General features: G+C 47.2%; 1 protein-coding gene across 4 annotated transcripts in view; it reads left to right on the plus strand.

Annotated features, from left to right (window-relative positions):
* Window positions 1-3,881: 3,881 nt before the first annotated feature.
* The window catches only part of plxna4 (plexin A4), a 138,545-nt gene continuing 126,447 nt past the window's right edge, over window positions 3,882-15,979 (plus strand). For 2 of the 4 annotated variants that reach the window (XR_015864213.1, XM_088406533.1), the window contains exons 1-2: window positions 4,239-4,653; window positions 12,668-13,986. Coding sequence is in view for 3 of the 4 variants with exons in the window: in XM_088406533.1 (XP_088262659.1) it covers window positions 12,760-13,986 (1,227 nt within the window). In the remaining variant the exon portion in view is untranslated. Of the gene's footprint in view, window positions 3,977-4,238; window positions 4,654-12,667; window positions 13,987-15,979 lie in introns of those variants that run through there. The other 2 variants (XM_088406532.1, XM_088406531.1) reach the window with 2 other exon arrangements.

Consider the following 15,979-nt stretch of genomic DNA (forward strand, 5'->3'; position numbering starts at 1 on the left):
AATGACGTTGAGTTTCTCACCTGATTCCTTATATACACAATGCTCGCTGTCAATTGAGAACCAAATTTAAATAAATTTGGTTTGAAATAAGCAAAAATTACATTTTGCTTGGTAATTGCTGAAAATTTGCTTACAAGTAAATAATGTGCTTGATTCTAAGTTTTTTCATTGGTTTGCACTCTGCGAGTAAGTTAGCTGTATTGCCTTTTTGAATTAATTTAATTAAATTTTTACTTTATTTTAGTTTCTTATTTTAAGTATCACGCATTGAAGCCTTATTTATACTGCTGTATAGTTTTTTTTTTTTAAGTGAAATAAATAGTCAACATGATGAATAATCATGATTTCAAAATTGACCAAAATAATCGCGATTATTATTTTGGCCATAATCGCGCAGCCCTAGCTCCGAGCGTTTTAAATAATGCAGAATATAACAAGCAGATTTATTCTTTTACAATTGTTTTTTGTTTCTGTTTTTGTTCCTCTTTATCTCGTGTTTGAAATATTGAATCAATAAGGCAGAAGGGAAGCTGCAGAAAGGTCAGGCGGAAAACAAAGTCATACAGTATGCACGTCAACAATGTTTGCTTTGGTTCCAAAGTGAGCCAAATCAGCGTGGAGAAGAAAGAAGCTTCCAGTTTCCAATTCCCCAAATCAAACAAGCGCTCATTAAAAGCCTCGCCGCTGTCGCCGCGCTCGACTCCACGCCGCCAATCCCGTTTGGGCCAAACGCACGAGACGTAATCCTTTGCTTCATTTGCATCCAAATAAGACGGAATCCAAAGGATTCTTATCGACGATCGCAGCCAGTGTAGTATGCGGTCATCGTCCGTTATCGGTGTGCCAATCGGGCTGTTTTGATTTCTTTTTTCTTTTTTTTCTTGCATGTCAATAAAGCCCGCGAAGGACACGGCGCACCCGTGCAAAAACAACACTCGGTTCTAAACACAGCGCAGTCAATAAGGCGCCTCTTGAGTTAGTTTGGAAGCGTGGCTATTCCTAGCCCGGGCTCTCATTTGTCCCTTTTCCCCTCCCGGCTTGTCTCCTTCAGCAGGAAGTGCCATAAATCCACGTTGGCCTTTCTGCACGCTGGGTGCTCTTCTTCCCTTGTTCGGTCGTCGACACCACTGCGTACCCGATGACTTTTCGGTGTGCAGTATTTGCATAGTATGCGAAGCTCTATCAACTTGCTGTTTAGATTGTTTATATTTTTTGGAAACTGTAATATATCGGGCAATTGTTGGGTTAGTTCAGTGCTTATCAGTTATATTTTGCCATATTTTTGCACACTTTACTCGCTGATTATAAGATGTTTATCGACAAAGATTGTATAGGTAGACCTAAACCTGTCTCCTTTTAAACATTAACAAAAGAAAAAAGCAATATAAATCAACTTTCAACAACTGTTTTTTTTTTACAGTGTTTGTATGGTTACAGCTTAGTCTAAAACAGAAAAAAAAAACAAGTGTATCTGAGTGCCTGAAACAGAAAACAAAATAATGAATATTCTTATTTTATTGCAATCAAACTTCACATGATACAACAAAGCCTTTTCCCTGCATTTACCCCCCCCCCCCCCCCCAAACAAAAAACAACATTTGAGAAGCACTGGGTTATTTTAACACTTCAGAAATATTGTTTTGATGGGTTAGGGTTCATTGGAATACATTTTCCCAAGCCCCCCCTCCCCAGTATGAGAAAACCACCCCCCCCCACCCTATACTTGGCACGCTGACTATAAATAAGATTATCTATGAAAATCGTGCACCTAAACCCGTATCCTTTTTAAAAATAACAAAAGAATAAAGCCAACATTAATCAACATTCAACAACTGTTCATTATTTTTTACAGCGGGTTACAGCTTAGTCTAAAACGGAAAAAAAAAAAATTACTGAGCGCATCAAAATGCCCGAAAGTAAAAAAAAAATAATACTCATGAAAGTTCTTTTGAGCTTCTGTGTTGTGAGCGCATTCCATTTTTTTTGTTAGTCCCTCTTGGCATTAGAAACTGGACGTCCCCTGACCATCTGCGGCACCCATGTTCAACTCTTTAGGGGACGGCTTGGAACGCATCTCCGGAGACGCGGCAGGCCAAGCTCACCTGACACACACTCTCGTACGCGTGGACCGACAGACACACAGACAGGCGGGCGGACGGGCAGCTGCTGGCCTGATAGGGAGGCTGACGCGCATGATGCACGGATGGGTAAACACCCCCCCCAAAAAAAAACAAAACAAAATCAAGTCATCAATATGCAAACTAACTAATTAGGTGAGCCCGTCCGTCGCAGCCTCGCTGAAAAATAAAGACAAATGTCACCATCTGAAAAGCTATTTCCTAGCCAAATCAATGGAATTTGAGTGTCATTCACGGCGCATGAGAGCTCGTTAGAAAAAAAATGAGACGTCGCGCACAAGGCTGACACGTGCCCGCTTGACGCGTTTCAAAAGTCCGCAGTAGGAATCGGAAAAGGCGTCCACAACCTTTGCAAATGCCACCATAAGAACAAATTGAATTTATTAAAAAGGATAGGTCTGATAATACCGTTTTTACAAATGGGGTGAGGCGAATTTTTTCTTTTTCCTATAATTGTGAAACACCGGTCTAAATGTTGGTCTAAAAATGACTGTCGATTAAGTACCGAATTGATTATTTTTGTCCTTTAGTACTAAAGTAATCGATTCGGTACTTTAGTGTACATCACTGCGTCGCATTTATATTTTGGAAAGAGAAATCAAAAGAAAATAGCAACAAATCAACTTTAATCAATGGTTAATTGCGGATTTTTTACAGCGTTTTTGTACAGGTTACAGCTTAGTCTAAAACTGAGAAAAATAACCAAGTGCATCAAAAAAAAGATTCTTATTTTATTACAATTTTATTTTAGTATACCCCACTGATTATACAAAAATCTCAAATGTTGTGTTAATACATTTTAGTAGTCCATGTACAGCAGTGCTTCTCAAATAGTGGGGTGGCCCGAGGTGGTGCCAGGGGGGGATCCCACAGATGACCCCAGGGATCAGGCTTTGTTTTTGTCATGTGGAGTCCAATTGTAATAAAATAATAATTTTCTCTTTCCTAGGGGGGGCTTAGCACTGGTATAAATAATCAAAATATTTCAGCTAAAAAAAGTCAGGAATTGTTTGTTGTTTTTTGACCTCCAAAAATATCTTAGCGAAGGAATTTGCAAAAAAAAAAAAAAATATCATAATATTACATCCCAAATTAGTAAGCTATAATTGGTAGTGGAAATTTGCATATGATTAAGGGGTTGTGATACAGTTGACAGTCCCAATCGTCAAGGGCCACTGTAACAGATGTTTGATGGCCATCTGTGTTTTGTGTGAAAGACCCCTGGGACGTGTGTACCCAGGCTCCGCTCCGTTGGGGACGCGGGGTTCAGGGTTTAGGGGGGAGCGTGCAGCTGTGCTCAAGTGGGGACCCCCGCGCACTCGGGGCAACATTGGGAGAACAACACCGTGCCAGCTGGCGCCGGCGGCTCCGTCAACGCCATTCAGAAGTCTTGGTCTCATTTGCAAGACAAACGCGCCTGCCATTGGTCAGCGCGTGTCTGTCAAGAGGCTAGCGGCAAGCTAACGCCCTCTTTCCACAGTTAGAAGACACATTTTTCAAATTTGTTTACCTGGGAAAAAAAAATCAGCAATGCAGCTTTGCATTCCATCTCAGTCGAATTTCAAGGATTTTGTTTGTTTTATTTAAATTATTGAGTACCCTTTAAGAATCCCCATTTGAGAACCCCCGACGTCTGAATTCTAATCCTTTGATTTGTCTTTCCAGGTTGCTTCTTGGTGAGCGTCACAGGCCGCAAAGTGCCCATCTGCCTGCAGTTCCCCTTTGGCCTTTAGGTGGCACTATGATGCAGAGTTTCAGCCAGCAGGAGTCAGAAGCAGCAAATTGGCAAAGGTGGGAGGATGCTGCAGACCCCCAAGAAGTCACATTAAAATTGCAAGGTACAACCCCCCCCCCTCCACTTTCTTCAAACGTGGCTGCGTGAACACTCATTGCGCTAATTGGCCCCGCCCCCCCCCCCCGCGTTTAAAAACGGGCAGACGAGCAAAACGACGGCGACAAAAGTGCACGCGAAGGTGATGGCTTCTTTTCTTTGCGCGGAACGCCGTCCTCTTTTAGGGTGAAGGGCAAAAGTGGCCGACTCGGAGGCACCCCCCCCCACCCTCCCCCTTTCTCCTCCTCCTCCCACTCTCACTCCCACTCTGCTGCATCCACCCCCTCGGCGTCAGTTGAGCAGGAGCGCCGCAGCGAGTGGCATCTCGAGCTCCGCGCGCGTGCACAGGCGCTAACCTCCTCCTCGGCTCCTCGCTCGTCCCTCCTCCTCCTCTTCCTCCTCCTCCGCGGCCGGGGCATGGCAGGTGCGGCGGGCTGCCGCCGGTGCGCGCTCGGCGACTGAGCGGGGGATGCCGCCGCTTCCGGAGCGCCGTCCGTCGGAGGTCTCGCGTTTTGCTCGCGTGTGCGGATTTCCAGCGGGCTCGCCTCCCCTGCCGGGATTTAAAAGACACATCTCTGCTTTCGCTATCTTTTGGGAGCTTGAAAAGAGGGGCCGCTTTTGTTTTGGACGTGCCTCCCTTGCATCCGCAGTGCGGCTGCCAAGTGACATCTGCAGAGAGCGCAGGTAAGCAGGCGGAGACGCACCTGCTTCACCCGCTTTGGATCTGCGTGCCGCATATTCCGTATGAATAACTCTCCGCGCTTTGCCGTCAGGCGACACTTTTGGCTTCTAATTAGGCGATTGAGCGTGCAAAGTTGGGGCCACTCAACAACTCTCGGGCCGGATTGGGAAGGATTCGCGTAAAGCGGCGCGCGTCAAAGCGTGTTTTCCCTGCGTTTCGGTTGTTCCTGTGTGTTCAAAGTATGGCCGGAGGGGTTGCCGCATATGAGACCCTGGAGGGATCGCTGTAGCATGTAATACATGCGTGTACATAACACGGCATGGGATTGTTTACTGTACGTCAATGCTTACCAATTTTTTCCTATTATGCACCCCCTGGGAAGTTTTTTTTGTTTGTTTGTTTCTTCAGCTAATTACTCTAAGCAGCACAAAGCAGTTTTGCTTCAATGGGAGAAAAAAAAAAAACGTCAAAAACTGCATTTGTAGGAATACAGTATCCCGAGGCGTATTTTATGCAGAGACTCTACAAGACAGATCACGTCATCTGTTTGAGTTCTGGCTCGTTTGCTGGAAAATTGTCACTTATCCTTAAAAAAAGACCAAAATACAAAGCATCGTTCATGTTCCAATCAATTTGCTCTTGGTTTAAAAACAACGTACTTTTCCTGTCACAGCATGAAATAAAATGTCCTGATAATTCTAATAATTAACACTGTCAGACAGGTAGGTGCAAAATATCTGCCAGGTGCTGAGCAGAATTAGACAGCACTAAACATGAGGACCCAGATTCAGAACTAGACTCTGAAAGTAGACTTGGAAACTAGACTCTGAAAGTAACTAGGAAGACACCTTGACTGGATGTTCTGAGAAGGTCTCACTGAGAACTTATGCCTTAAATACTCTGCGCTGAAATGGCCCATTAGTGTGCATTTCCGCCGCCAAAGTCCCCACTGAGGGAACTGGGCAAACATTTGAGTCCCCAGGGAGGATTTTGATAATCCTATCTGGCAGTGGCCCCCCCCGTCCGTCCGTCAGTGCGGCCTTGTCATTATCGTGCACCTCGCTATAGACATTGCATTGTCTTTTTACCTTGTGAATGCTTTTCAAGGTGTAATAATTCAAGTTATTTATGTTTTTTTTTTCTGCAACCGCTCAAATTGTTCAGTGGCATCGCTTGTTCACAAATATAAAAAAAAAATGGTATGGGCTGTCTTTGTAGCCTGGGAAATGATGATGACACTAAGACAGAGCTATTAAATGGTCTCTACCGCCACCTACTGTCTTGAGGTGAAACACAAGTCAACAAAGAATTTTTGTTTACCGACAGTTTGACCGCTGCTCAACGAAACGTTGCAAAAATTGCAGATAAATCAACGTAATAAATCTTATTAAAATGCATCTAAAAATTGTAATTCCAGTGGTTTTATATGGTCCAAAATTTGGACAGTAATTACGTTTGTACACAAAATCTCACGCGTCCAGCTGCAATCACATAGTAATGTCCGAACCGTTGCATTTTGCAATTTGACATGTTTGAATCATCTGCTGGAAATTTCAGCTCCCTAGTGTTTTCCCATTGATTCTTTTATGATATAAAATCAAAGGAATGTCCATAATTTGTAACATAATGCCACAAGGGTTAATTTGGCTCGGCAGCCATGAGTCGGAGTGACTCTGCCGAAGCGTGTGCGTGAATGCCGCTGAATGATGAGGCTGTGCGGCAGACATGAATGGCGCTCGCTGTTTGGTCCGCTTCGGCCTTCTGATTGGCCAAAATGCGCCACCTGTTGTTTGGTACTGTTTCATGTGGATACGCAGCATTAGTGCGGTGGGTTTTATTCAACCTAAATAGCTTTTTAAAAGTTGAATTTTGAAGAAAACAAGCCTGTGAAATAGCAAAGAATAGATTGCAGTAAGTTATTCCTTGAAAAATATAAATTTTCACTCTTATTTTGCAAAACTCCGTTTTTGACGATGGACAAATTGTTGTGGAGTACTCTGGCGCAAAGTACTTTGTGATAGAAAAAAAAAGCCACACATGTCTTTTTGTTTTCAATTTTGGCCACTACAGTTGTTGTGGTATCTCTCCGCGTATTTTATTTTGCCGCACTTCTAGAAGATAATCCCTTTAACATCGTGCGATTTCTCTCTGCCAGAAAATTGTGTCCATCAAAAAGTAGAATACAATTTTGCAATAATTTGCTTCTTTTTCCAGTTCATTTGCGCTTCGTTTTGAAAAGAAACAAATGAAATAACATTTGCAGAAGACCCCCTATCAAAATCTTAATTGCTCCAGATCCCGAAATATTTGAAATGACCTCCAAAAAACATTTGGTGTCTGCTAATAGGCTTATGTCCTGTAAATTATGGCTTTGTCTCACATAAAGCAAAAATTTTTAGAGCTTTTATTGTCCAGAGCCTTTTATGCCCTCGCTGTGTCCTTCACCTTTATTCAAAGAAGCTGCATCTCTCCCCACTGATAACATGAATGGCCTGAAAGCGAGTCATTTAGCCTCGGCGGAAGATAATGCGGCGGGGACCGCGTATTGATCCCTGGGGATCACCCGCCAATGTTGGGGATCAATCCTGGGTGTTCAAATTCAACACCTCTTTAGTAGTTTGTGTCCCGACAGGAAAAAAAAGCGACATTATGTTTTGTGGCTTTTATACGCGAGGCTGCCACAGGGTTTTGTATGCTTTTACAATGATATCCCCCCTTTTGAGGACTTTTTTTTTTTTTTGGGTGGAATTGTGTGTGACTGCAGCGATTGACTCCCAGCCAGGTCCCAGCACTCCCCCGCCAAGCGGCCTTCCTGGAATGAAATGTTTTCATCGCTTGTTGTGCTCTTGCCCGGGCCGCGGCGCACTAATGCACTTCGGCGCATTTTCAATGGTGATTTGCGCTTATGGCCGCTCACATGTGATATCATCAGTGCCAGCGACTCATACATATAGACATACCTTAGTGGTGAGAGTGTGCGTGTGTGTGTGTCACCGTTTTGCTTATTCAGAGGGTAATTTACTCACCCTTGAACATGCTTTACATGTCCCCATGGTAACCGGCTTAGCCAGCTCCAAACTTCTGGGAAATTGTCCTTGATGAGTAAAAGAGAAATGACGAGTGTATGGCAGGAGCTGGAAAAGCACCAGGAGGAAAAGGGTGTAAGATATTTTCAAAGTTTGAATTTTATAAGAAAACAGGAACTTAAAGGCGGGATTTTACACAAAGGTTTTGGAAAAAAAAAGTCAAGGTCGCTAGACTTACAAAGGAATCAAAATTGTGTTCCCCACTTCACAAGCAGACAAATAAAAAGGTGCCAAATTTGCATGTACAAAAAAGCCGGAATCCTTTTAAGATATAAAAGGAATAAAAATCATTTTACATTAACGTTTTAAAACTTGTTCTAATACACTTTTCAAGAAGTGATTTTAGGAGAAAAAAAATCAACGTCGTTCAAGTATAAAGTTGTAATTTTGCTTGGAAATATTTATTTACAAGTTGTCGTTTTAAAATTTAAAAATATGACTTTAGCTGTCATTTACAGGAAAAAAGAAGTTATTTTTTTGGTTTGGGTAGATTTTTTGGGTATTTTTCCAGTTCAATTAGAAAAATGCAGCTCATACAAAAAAAACAGTTTTAAAAACGTGTATATTACAAGAAAAAAAAAACATTTCAAAAGCTTTCAAGGTAGAAAAAAAGAAAATATTCGGACTTGTTTTTCTTTTTCAACGTGCCACTTTGTTTTCTTTGCATTTGGACTATTTTTGTGGCATAGTGGTCTTAATTTTGTGTATTGTAAGAAAAATTGAGTGTGTGTGAAATGAGACATTGTCCTTCAGCGAAAATTGTGACCTTTTGCAACGTTTATCTTTGCTTTTCTGCTGTGAGCACCCGCGTGACTTTTTGGGTTGTGTATGAGCATTTCAGCCTTTCCTGCCCCCCCCCCCCCCCCTTTTTTTTGTCTCCATCTGTTTTGCATTGTCACGCCGCAGTTCATCCAGCGGAGCTTTGCTCGTGCGCTTCCGGGGGCCCCGGCGGCAAATGTGGCTCGCTCGCTCGCTCTCTCTCTGTTTGTACATCTCTGTGGGGCAAAAGCAACAGCGAGGCGGTCCAGCTCGGTGGAAAATCGGGCCGTGACTGCGTGTGAGGGGAGGGGGGGAGGGGGGGGGGCAATTTCCATCCTCTGGCTCGGAGCTGTGAAAAAGGACGGGCGGGCTGGCCGGCTGGGAGAAAGCTTGTCTGATGTGTTTACGCCACGGGCTTTTGAGGGCTGCGGTTGCACACGCGGAGAGAACATCTGAGGGGAGACAAACAGGCAGGGAGGTGCGGCAAAAGGCCCGGTAATGGAGTGTAAACCTGCCCGCGCTCACTTTAAACACCTCCCAGCGCAGAGCAAGCACTTTAGAGGAAACGTATACATCCAAACTCTGACTAATAGGTCCGCGCAATTAAAAGAACCGGGCCTTTCCAAATCAAGCCTGACTGTCACTTTCCTCCCCGCCCACAGGCTTGTAAACACAAGCAGAAGAAAAATGGACTGGGAAATCATTTGAAAAATCAAATCAATCCACTTCCAGGCATATTTTCTTTGTCCTCTGCGAAGAACAGTAATATCGCTGGGGCCTGCTGAGCTGCCATCTTTGCATGTGCTGCCCCCTGGTGGCCGAGGTGTGTGACACCAACAGGAGCAGCAAATTGTCCATTGACTTGAAGTAAAAACTGTAAATTTGTGACCAAACAGTGAGCAGTTCCTAAGTCGTCCATTATCGTCCACCAGATTTGATCAAATCCAGATGGCAATTTGCTCAGTGCCAAATATCGGCGCCGGTAATCGGCCTGCCCCGAATGGAAGCCCGTTTTCGGTTCAATTTAATGTCGCTGAATACTACTCCTTGTGTCCAGATGTCTTTAAGACTGGTCCTCATCACCACTCTGGATTATAGAGAGGGGCGGCCTAATCCGGATCCAGATGTTCTCGCCCAAGACTGGCGGGATTCATGTTTTGGTCCAATAGTTGGCAGCGGACTCCGCTACAAATTTGGGCGCGGTGGGCGGACAAATTAAACGGTTCATTCTAATCACCGGCCCAAAGCCTTATAAATCATCAAGCGTTTTGCGGCTAAGCGCTTAATCCCGGAGGTCAAATCTTCTCGGGAGCGTGGATTGGGAATCGGATAGGTCAGTGGCGCACGGACTCACATGGAAAAAAGGATCAAATGCTAAAAGGAATTGTTGCAGTTCGGGGACAGTAGGTTTCCTCTCTGAGCGGGAGAGGAGGGTGAAGCGGCAGCAAAACAGGCCAAAATCCAGTTAGTCTTAAATGGAGATTTCAGCATTTCTCCTGTGGTAGCCGCCGAAACAAAAGTCAAATGTCGTTTGACGTTCACTCCTGCATTCCCTCTAAACTTGTCCCAGCTTGGATCACGGCAATACGATCCCGCGCGCAGCTTGGCCTCAGGCTTCCCGCGTGTGCGTCAGCGCGTCGGACACAGTAGCGTGTCGCGGCAAGCCGACGGCAAAAATGTGATTCCCGACGCCAATAATCATCAGGTGTTGCCGGCTTTCCCACGCCGGGTCGAGCTGCCATTACTCTTGTTATTACTCGCCTTCATATGAGGTTCACATGTTGCTTTGATCTCACAGGACACTTTATTAGTTCTATAAGAATTCCCGAAGAACTCTAGAAAGCATATTGTGATGTTTTGTGTAACGTATGTGGCTTGTGAAGATCCCGCGTTGGCTCATTAGGCGCAACATCCGAACCGGATTGTGAAAGTAAAAGTGAGCGAGGGCCTGCGAACGAGCGGCTGGATGGAGGAACGCGGAGTAGACGTGTCGGGATCGGAGATGATGATTCGCGGCCGACCGAGGGCGAAGCTGATTTGTCCGCACGTCTGCCGACGAGCTCGCCGGCGTCTGGGAATTAGACGAGTGAAAAAGGCCGCTCGAGGCTTTGAATTAGCTCCCGGAACGAAAAACAAAAATAGCGGCGCTCTTTTCAACATTTAAGAGTGATTTTTGGCTGCGGCGCTCTCAATTAGGACACAGATTTGAGCGTTAGCTACAGATTACAAGGAATTATAAAAGAGCGACTTTTGGAAAGCGCTCTTCTCCCAACAATACGTCGAAGCGTCATTTCCGAGCCGCCGTTCCCACGGGCTGGAATCGGTTTTCGTAAGTGAAGGAGGGGCAAATATCTCACAGATGGCGAGAAGATGGGCAGATGTCGGCTAAAATCCAGAGGGTCCCGCCTGCCCGTGAGTCATTTTTTTTTCCAAAACATTCCGGGAAAGGAAATCGTAGGACAAGAAGACCCTTAAGAAGGAAATATTTAATGCCCTGTTTCCATCCTAGTTGACCTTGTTCCTGTCTTTTTCTGATACTGGGTTATCATTTTGCTGTGGGACAGAACATGATGTCTGCAGCATGATGATAACCGCCAAACTTCATGACCTCGCCTAAAAAGGAACACTTGATCAAAGAACACAGGCCAATATTTGAGATATCCCGACATCGTTTTTAAGCGCTTGCAATTTTTCATAATATCCGTTGGATTAGACCCTCCCCACTCCCAGATCCAGAGTGGGTATCCGGTGACAGTAATCCAGGCGGCTAATCCGCGTCTTGATGTAAACACTCAAGGACGTTATGGCTCCATCCCTCCTCTGCCGCCGCCGTCTTCCGGAGAGGACCGCGCGCGCCATCTGTTCAGGGTGTTAGTTTTGCCTCGCGTCAAGCCTGATCGCTCCATCTTTATTTATTTTCGCGTGAGGATGGAAGGCTAGCTGGCAGGATTAGTTCAAGGGTGCGGCTTCATTTCTTTGTTGATGGCGACTATTAATCTTCATCTGAAGTTTGGATTGATGTTTGGGTTGGAGTTTGGCATCGCCGTCTGGGTTTTCCGGCCGGAAACCAAGTTTGGCGTTGCGATATATCCCAGGCTGTTTTTATAGGGACGGTTAGCAATTTTTCGTGTGAGAAACCTCCCGCAAGAAGCTCAGATGTCGAAAGAATATTGTGAAAGGACAATGGCGTCAAAACCAAGTGGTCCAAGTGTCGTCGTGGCCAAACGCTACCGTCCGTCCGTCGTTCAAAAGCTTTAAATCTGTCATCTCGATTGTCATTGGGATCACTGAGTGGCATTGACGCAAAAATTGTTTTTTCACGACGCGTAGTCCTCTCCATAATTGATCGTCGCTCGCATGCTCTTAATCCCTTTTGTAATTTTACTCATCAGCCGTTTTCAAATTCATTTACGCGTTGGCGTCCTCGTTTTTTCGAACCTAAACTCTTCAGTCTTTCAATAGAAAGACGGTTTTTGTCTCTCGCTTTTCAATGCGCGTCATTGCTGAAGCTAAAAAGGCCTCTTGACAGATCCATAAAAGATTGTCCCAATGGTCTCGGAAATTGGCCAATTTGGAGCGAGTTGATCTTTGATTTCTAGAGACGCTTGCGCATTATATCATTTCTGAGGCGAAGAACCGAATGTCCAGATCGCAGCAGCGGTAAAACCAGTCGGCCGTTCGTCTGTCGTAAAGGCGGACCGCTCAGGTGGATTGCGATTTCCCGGATGCCGCATGGGTAAATGGCGACTTCCCAGCGAGGGAGGCCTAACGAGCAGGTGACGCCGGTGAGGGATGGCCGTGTTTACGGGAAGCGCTGTGATTTCCTAGCGTAGTCTCATCAGCCGCTCCGTGCGCAACATCGTTTGGACCGACCTGACGACGTACGGCTTTCCTTATTTCTGCCGGCGTTAGCGTTTTCCCTTCCCTAATTATCGTTCCCCTTTGCACTAGTTTGTAAAAGACGACGCCAAGGTGCCGCGCGGCGTGCCGAGTCAGCAGGCGATGCGCCCTGTCGGGAGGCGGGAGGGAAATCGCTGCTCCGAAGGGGGATTCAATTAAGCGCGTAGGCACCGCACCCGCGTCGATGACCTCCTCCGCGATGAGCCCTTGCGGTCCCTGCTCGATTGCGTTACCTTGATTATTTTGGTTGTAATTCTGGGTTCCGTTCCAGGCGCATGATGCCCCGCACCTCGAAAGAGGCTTGATCCCAACCCCGCGCGTCTCCATCCCGCTCCTGGTCGCCACCCCCGCCTCGGCGCAGCCATGACGTCCGGCGCCAGGGGGCGGACCCGCTTTTTTCTCTGCTGCTTCCTTTCCGCCCTGACGACGTCGAAGACGGCGACGCAGTCCGACGGCTCCGGTTCCCAAGTGATCACGGCGTCGCTGGAGGCGGGCGAGTACGCGTCGTTTCGCGCCGAGAACCCCGAATGGACATTCAACCATTTGGCGGTGGACTACCGCAACGGCAACGTCTACCTGGGGGCGGTCAACCGCATCTATAAACTGTCGGCGGGCCTGGAGGTGCAGGTGTCTCACGAGACGGGGCCGGACGAGGACAACCGCAAGTGCTACCCGCCGCGGATCGTGCAGCCTTGCGGCGAGCCGCTGACCCTCACCAACAACGTCAACAAGATGCTGCTGATGGACTACCGGGAAAACCGGCTGCTGGCCTGCGGCAGCCTCTACCAGGGCATCTGCAAACTCCTGCGCCTGGACGACCTCTTCAAACTGGGGGAGCCCTTCCACAAAAAGGAACACTACCTCTCCGGCGTCAACGAGAGCGGCTCCGTCTTCGGCGTCATCGTTTCCTACGGCAACGCCTCGCCGGACATGCTGTTTGTGGCCACGGCGGTGGACGGCAAGCCCGAGTATTTCCCCACCATCTCCAGTCGCAAGCTGGCCAGGAATTCCGAGGAGGACGGCATGTTCGCGTACGTCTTCCACGACGAGTTTGTGGCCTCCATGATCAAGATCCCCTCGGACACCTTCACCGTCATCCCGGACTTTGACATTTATTATATTTACGGTTTCGCCAGCGGGAGCTTTGTCTACTTCCTCACCTTGCAGCCTGAAATGGGGGGCGGCCCGAGCGCCGGGTCCTCTTCGGCGTCCCGGGAGCAGGTCTACACCTCCAAGATAGTCCGCCTGTGTAAAGCCGACACCGCCTTCAACTCCTACGTGGAAGTCCCCGTCGGATGCGTCAGCGGCAATGTGGAGTACCGGCTGCTGGAGGCCGCCTACCTGTCCAAAGCCGGCGCCAACTTGGCCCGCTCGCTGGACGTGGCGCCGGACGACGACGTCCTGTTCGCCGTCTTTTCCAAGGGCCAGAAAAGGCGGCCCCGCCAGGAATCCCAGGACTCGGCCCTGTGCGTCTTCTCTCTGCGGGAGATCAACGAGAGGATCAAGGACAGGCTGCGCTCCTGCTACAAGGGCGAGGGCACGCTCGACCTGGCCTGGCTCAAGGTCAAAGATATCCCCTGCAGCAGTGCGGTGAGTACTGCCCGCGCCCGTGCTAACGCTCGTGTCCGCGTCTCCTTGGCCTTAGCGCGTCCGCTCGCCCTTTCTCGAACGATGCGGCCCAACGCCGCCATCGCACTTCCGCGTCACGGATACCCCCGTTCGGTTGGTCGCTCACTGAAAAAGCAAGCGAGCTTCAATTGGCTGCTTTCAAAAGCATATTACTCCTTTTTGTGTCTGACAGGAACAGTGGATTTCTTTTCAAATTGAGAGGAAATGGATTGGAAGATTGAGCGATCTATTTTGTGACTGCCTTGTCGTAACGCAACGGTTGATGGCGTCACAACAATTTCAAGACACCATGTTCAAATTGGTTTGCTCTTAATTTGAAAAGAAAAAAACGTCTCTCCCCGTCGCAATATCAGAAAGCGCGATATTAGGTTTGCGAATGCCCGCCGAAGCTGTTCAGATCTCACATCAAGCCGACCGCTCTCGATGATTGCTTTATGGCGAGGAAAAAATAGTTGTTTTATGGCAAACTAATTGCCCTTAACATTTACTAGCTGAATAGCGACACGTAATAAAAGCAATTTTGCACAGTTGTAACAGTTTCCGTAGACTCTAAATAAATGTAGCTTTTGTGCTCAGGGTCATATTTCAGGACTGCGCCCTTGTGACCTTAGCCCTCCACGATCTCCAGATTTGACCCCTTCCCCGCCTCGGCCCCCGGAATCACGCCGTTAATCTGCGACTACGTCTCTGGCTGGCCGCGGCGCACGTGGCCGACCGCCGTCTGCCCGCTCCAGGGCAGAATAAATCACACCCGCAGCGGGGAGGGCGAGCGCGCCTGCATGTGTGCGTGCGAGGGCTCGCGCCGTGGAACCATGCCATTTTCATCACGCGCCACGGTATCATCGCCGCCGCGTGCAACACAAGTAGGGGCGCCGGACGCGGCGGGAGATAAATCACGGGCGCGCTCACACCTGACACCAGGAGGCCGAACGGAATTGAAGCGTTGGGAAATTTTCGTCAAATAATTGAATGAATGGCGATTGCGTTGGCTGGGCGCTTGCGCTTGGATGCGTATGCATTTTGCGGTGCAATAAGAACAAGGTGTCGCGATAATTCAAGATCCGCCATAGACAAGAAAAATGACATTTTCTTAAAGGGACACTGTGTAAGATTTGGCAGTTTTTCATTACAAACAGCAGGAGGTGCTGCATTGACCATTGTCCGTAGCTATAACAAACATGGCAGCCTCCGCTGGAGTGCCCCCCCTTGTAATTTTATTTTATAACTAGACTTACCATTATATTTAAAACGTACTGCTGGTCATTAAAAACACTTATTTGCACGTTTTTCACATTTATAATCATTTAATGTATTCCTTTTGAATGAAAAACGGTCTAGATTTTACACAGTGTCCCTTTAATCGTGACCCAATTTTTCGGGTATTGAAATTTGTCTTCTTTTGGTTCTCCAAAAACATAATTTGTCATTGCTACCCTATGAACATTCTTCCGTGTGTTTTGCATACATTTCTGTTTCTGTGACGGAAATTAGAGAGCGAGAAGAAAAAAGTCCAGTTAGGAGCCGAAGTCGATTTCAAGCCACCGGAACATCTTTGATCAAAGATCTTTCAATGGCACGGCCGTAATGACATCAAAGCCCCGCCGGGCATATTAGCGCCCGCCGGCGGCCCGGGAATGCAAATGAGCTTGTAAACGCCCTCGCTCGCAACATTAAAAGCAATCTGCATAAAAATGTTTGGAAAGCGGCCGCGCCAATCAAATCTTGAAAGCAACACCGACGACCGGCGGATAAATCGTCCTCGGACGGCCGACGCCGGCGGCCTGCGAATTAAATGGCGCAAGTTGCGGCGCCATTACGCCCGATGTCCGCTCTTGATTAAATCCTGGCGCTGGGAGTTGATGAGTCGGCGGTTAAAAGCAAATCAATTGATCATCTGAACATGATGAGATGACCTTGAGGCGACCCCGATGGTCCATAGCTGACTCGTTTGCAT

The sequence above is a fragment of the Hippichthys cyanospilos genome, chromosome 22 (genome assembly GCF_059441005.1).
Source record: "Hippichthys cyanospilos isolate Australia breed blue-spotted pipefish chromosome 22, RoL_Hcya_1.0, whole genome shotgun sequence".
Lineage (NCBI taxonomy): Eukaryota > Metazoa > Chordata > Actinopteri > Syngnathiformes > Syngnathidae > Hippichthys > Hippichthys cyanospilos.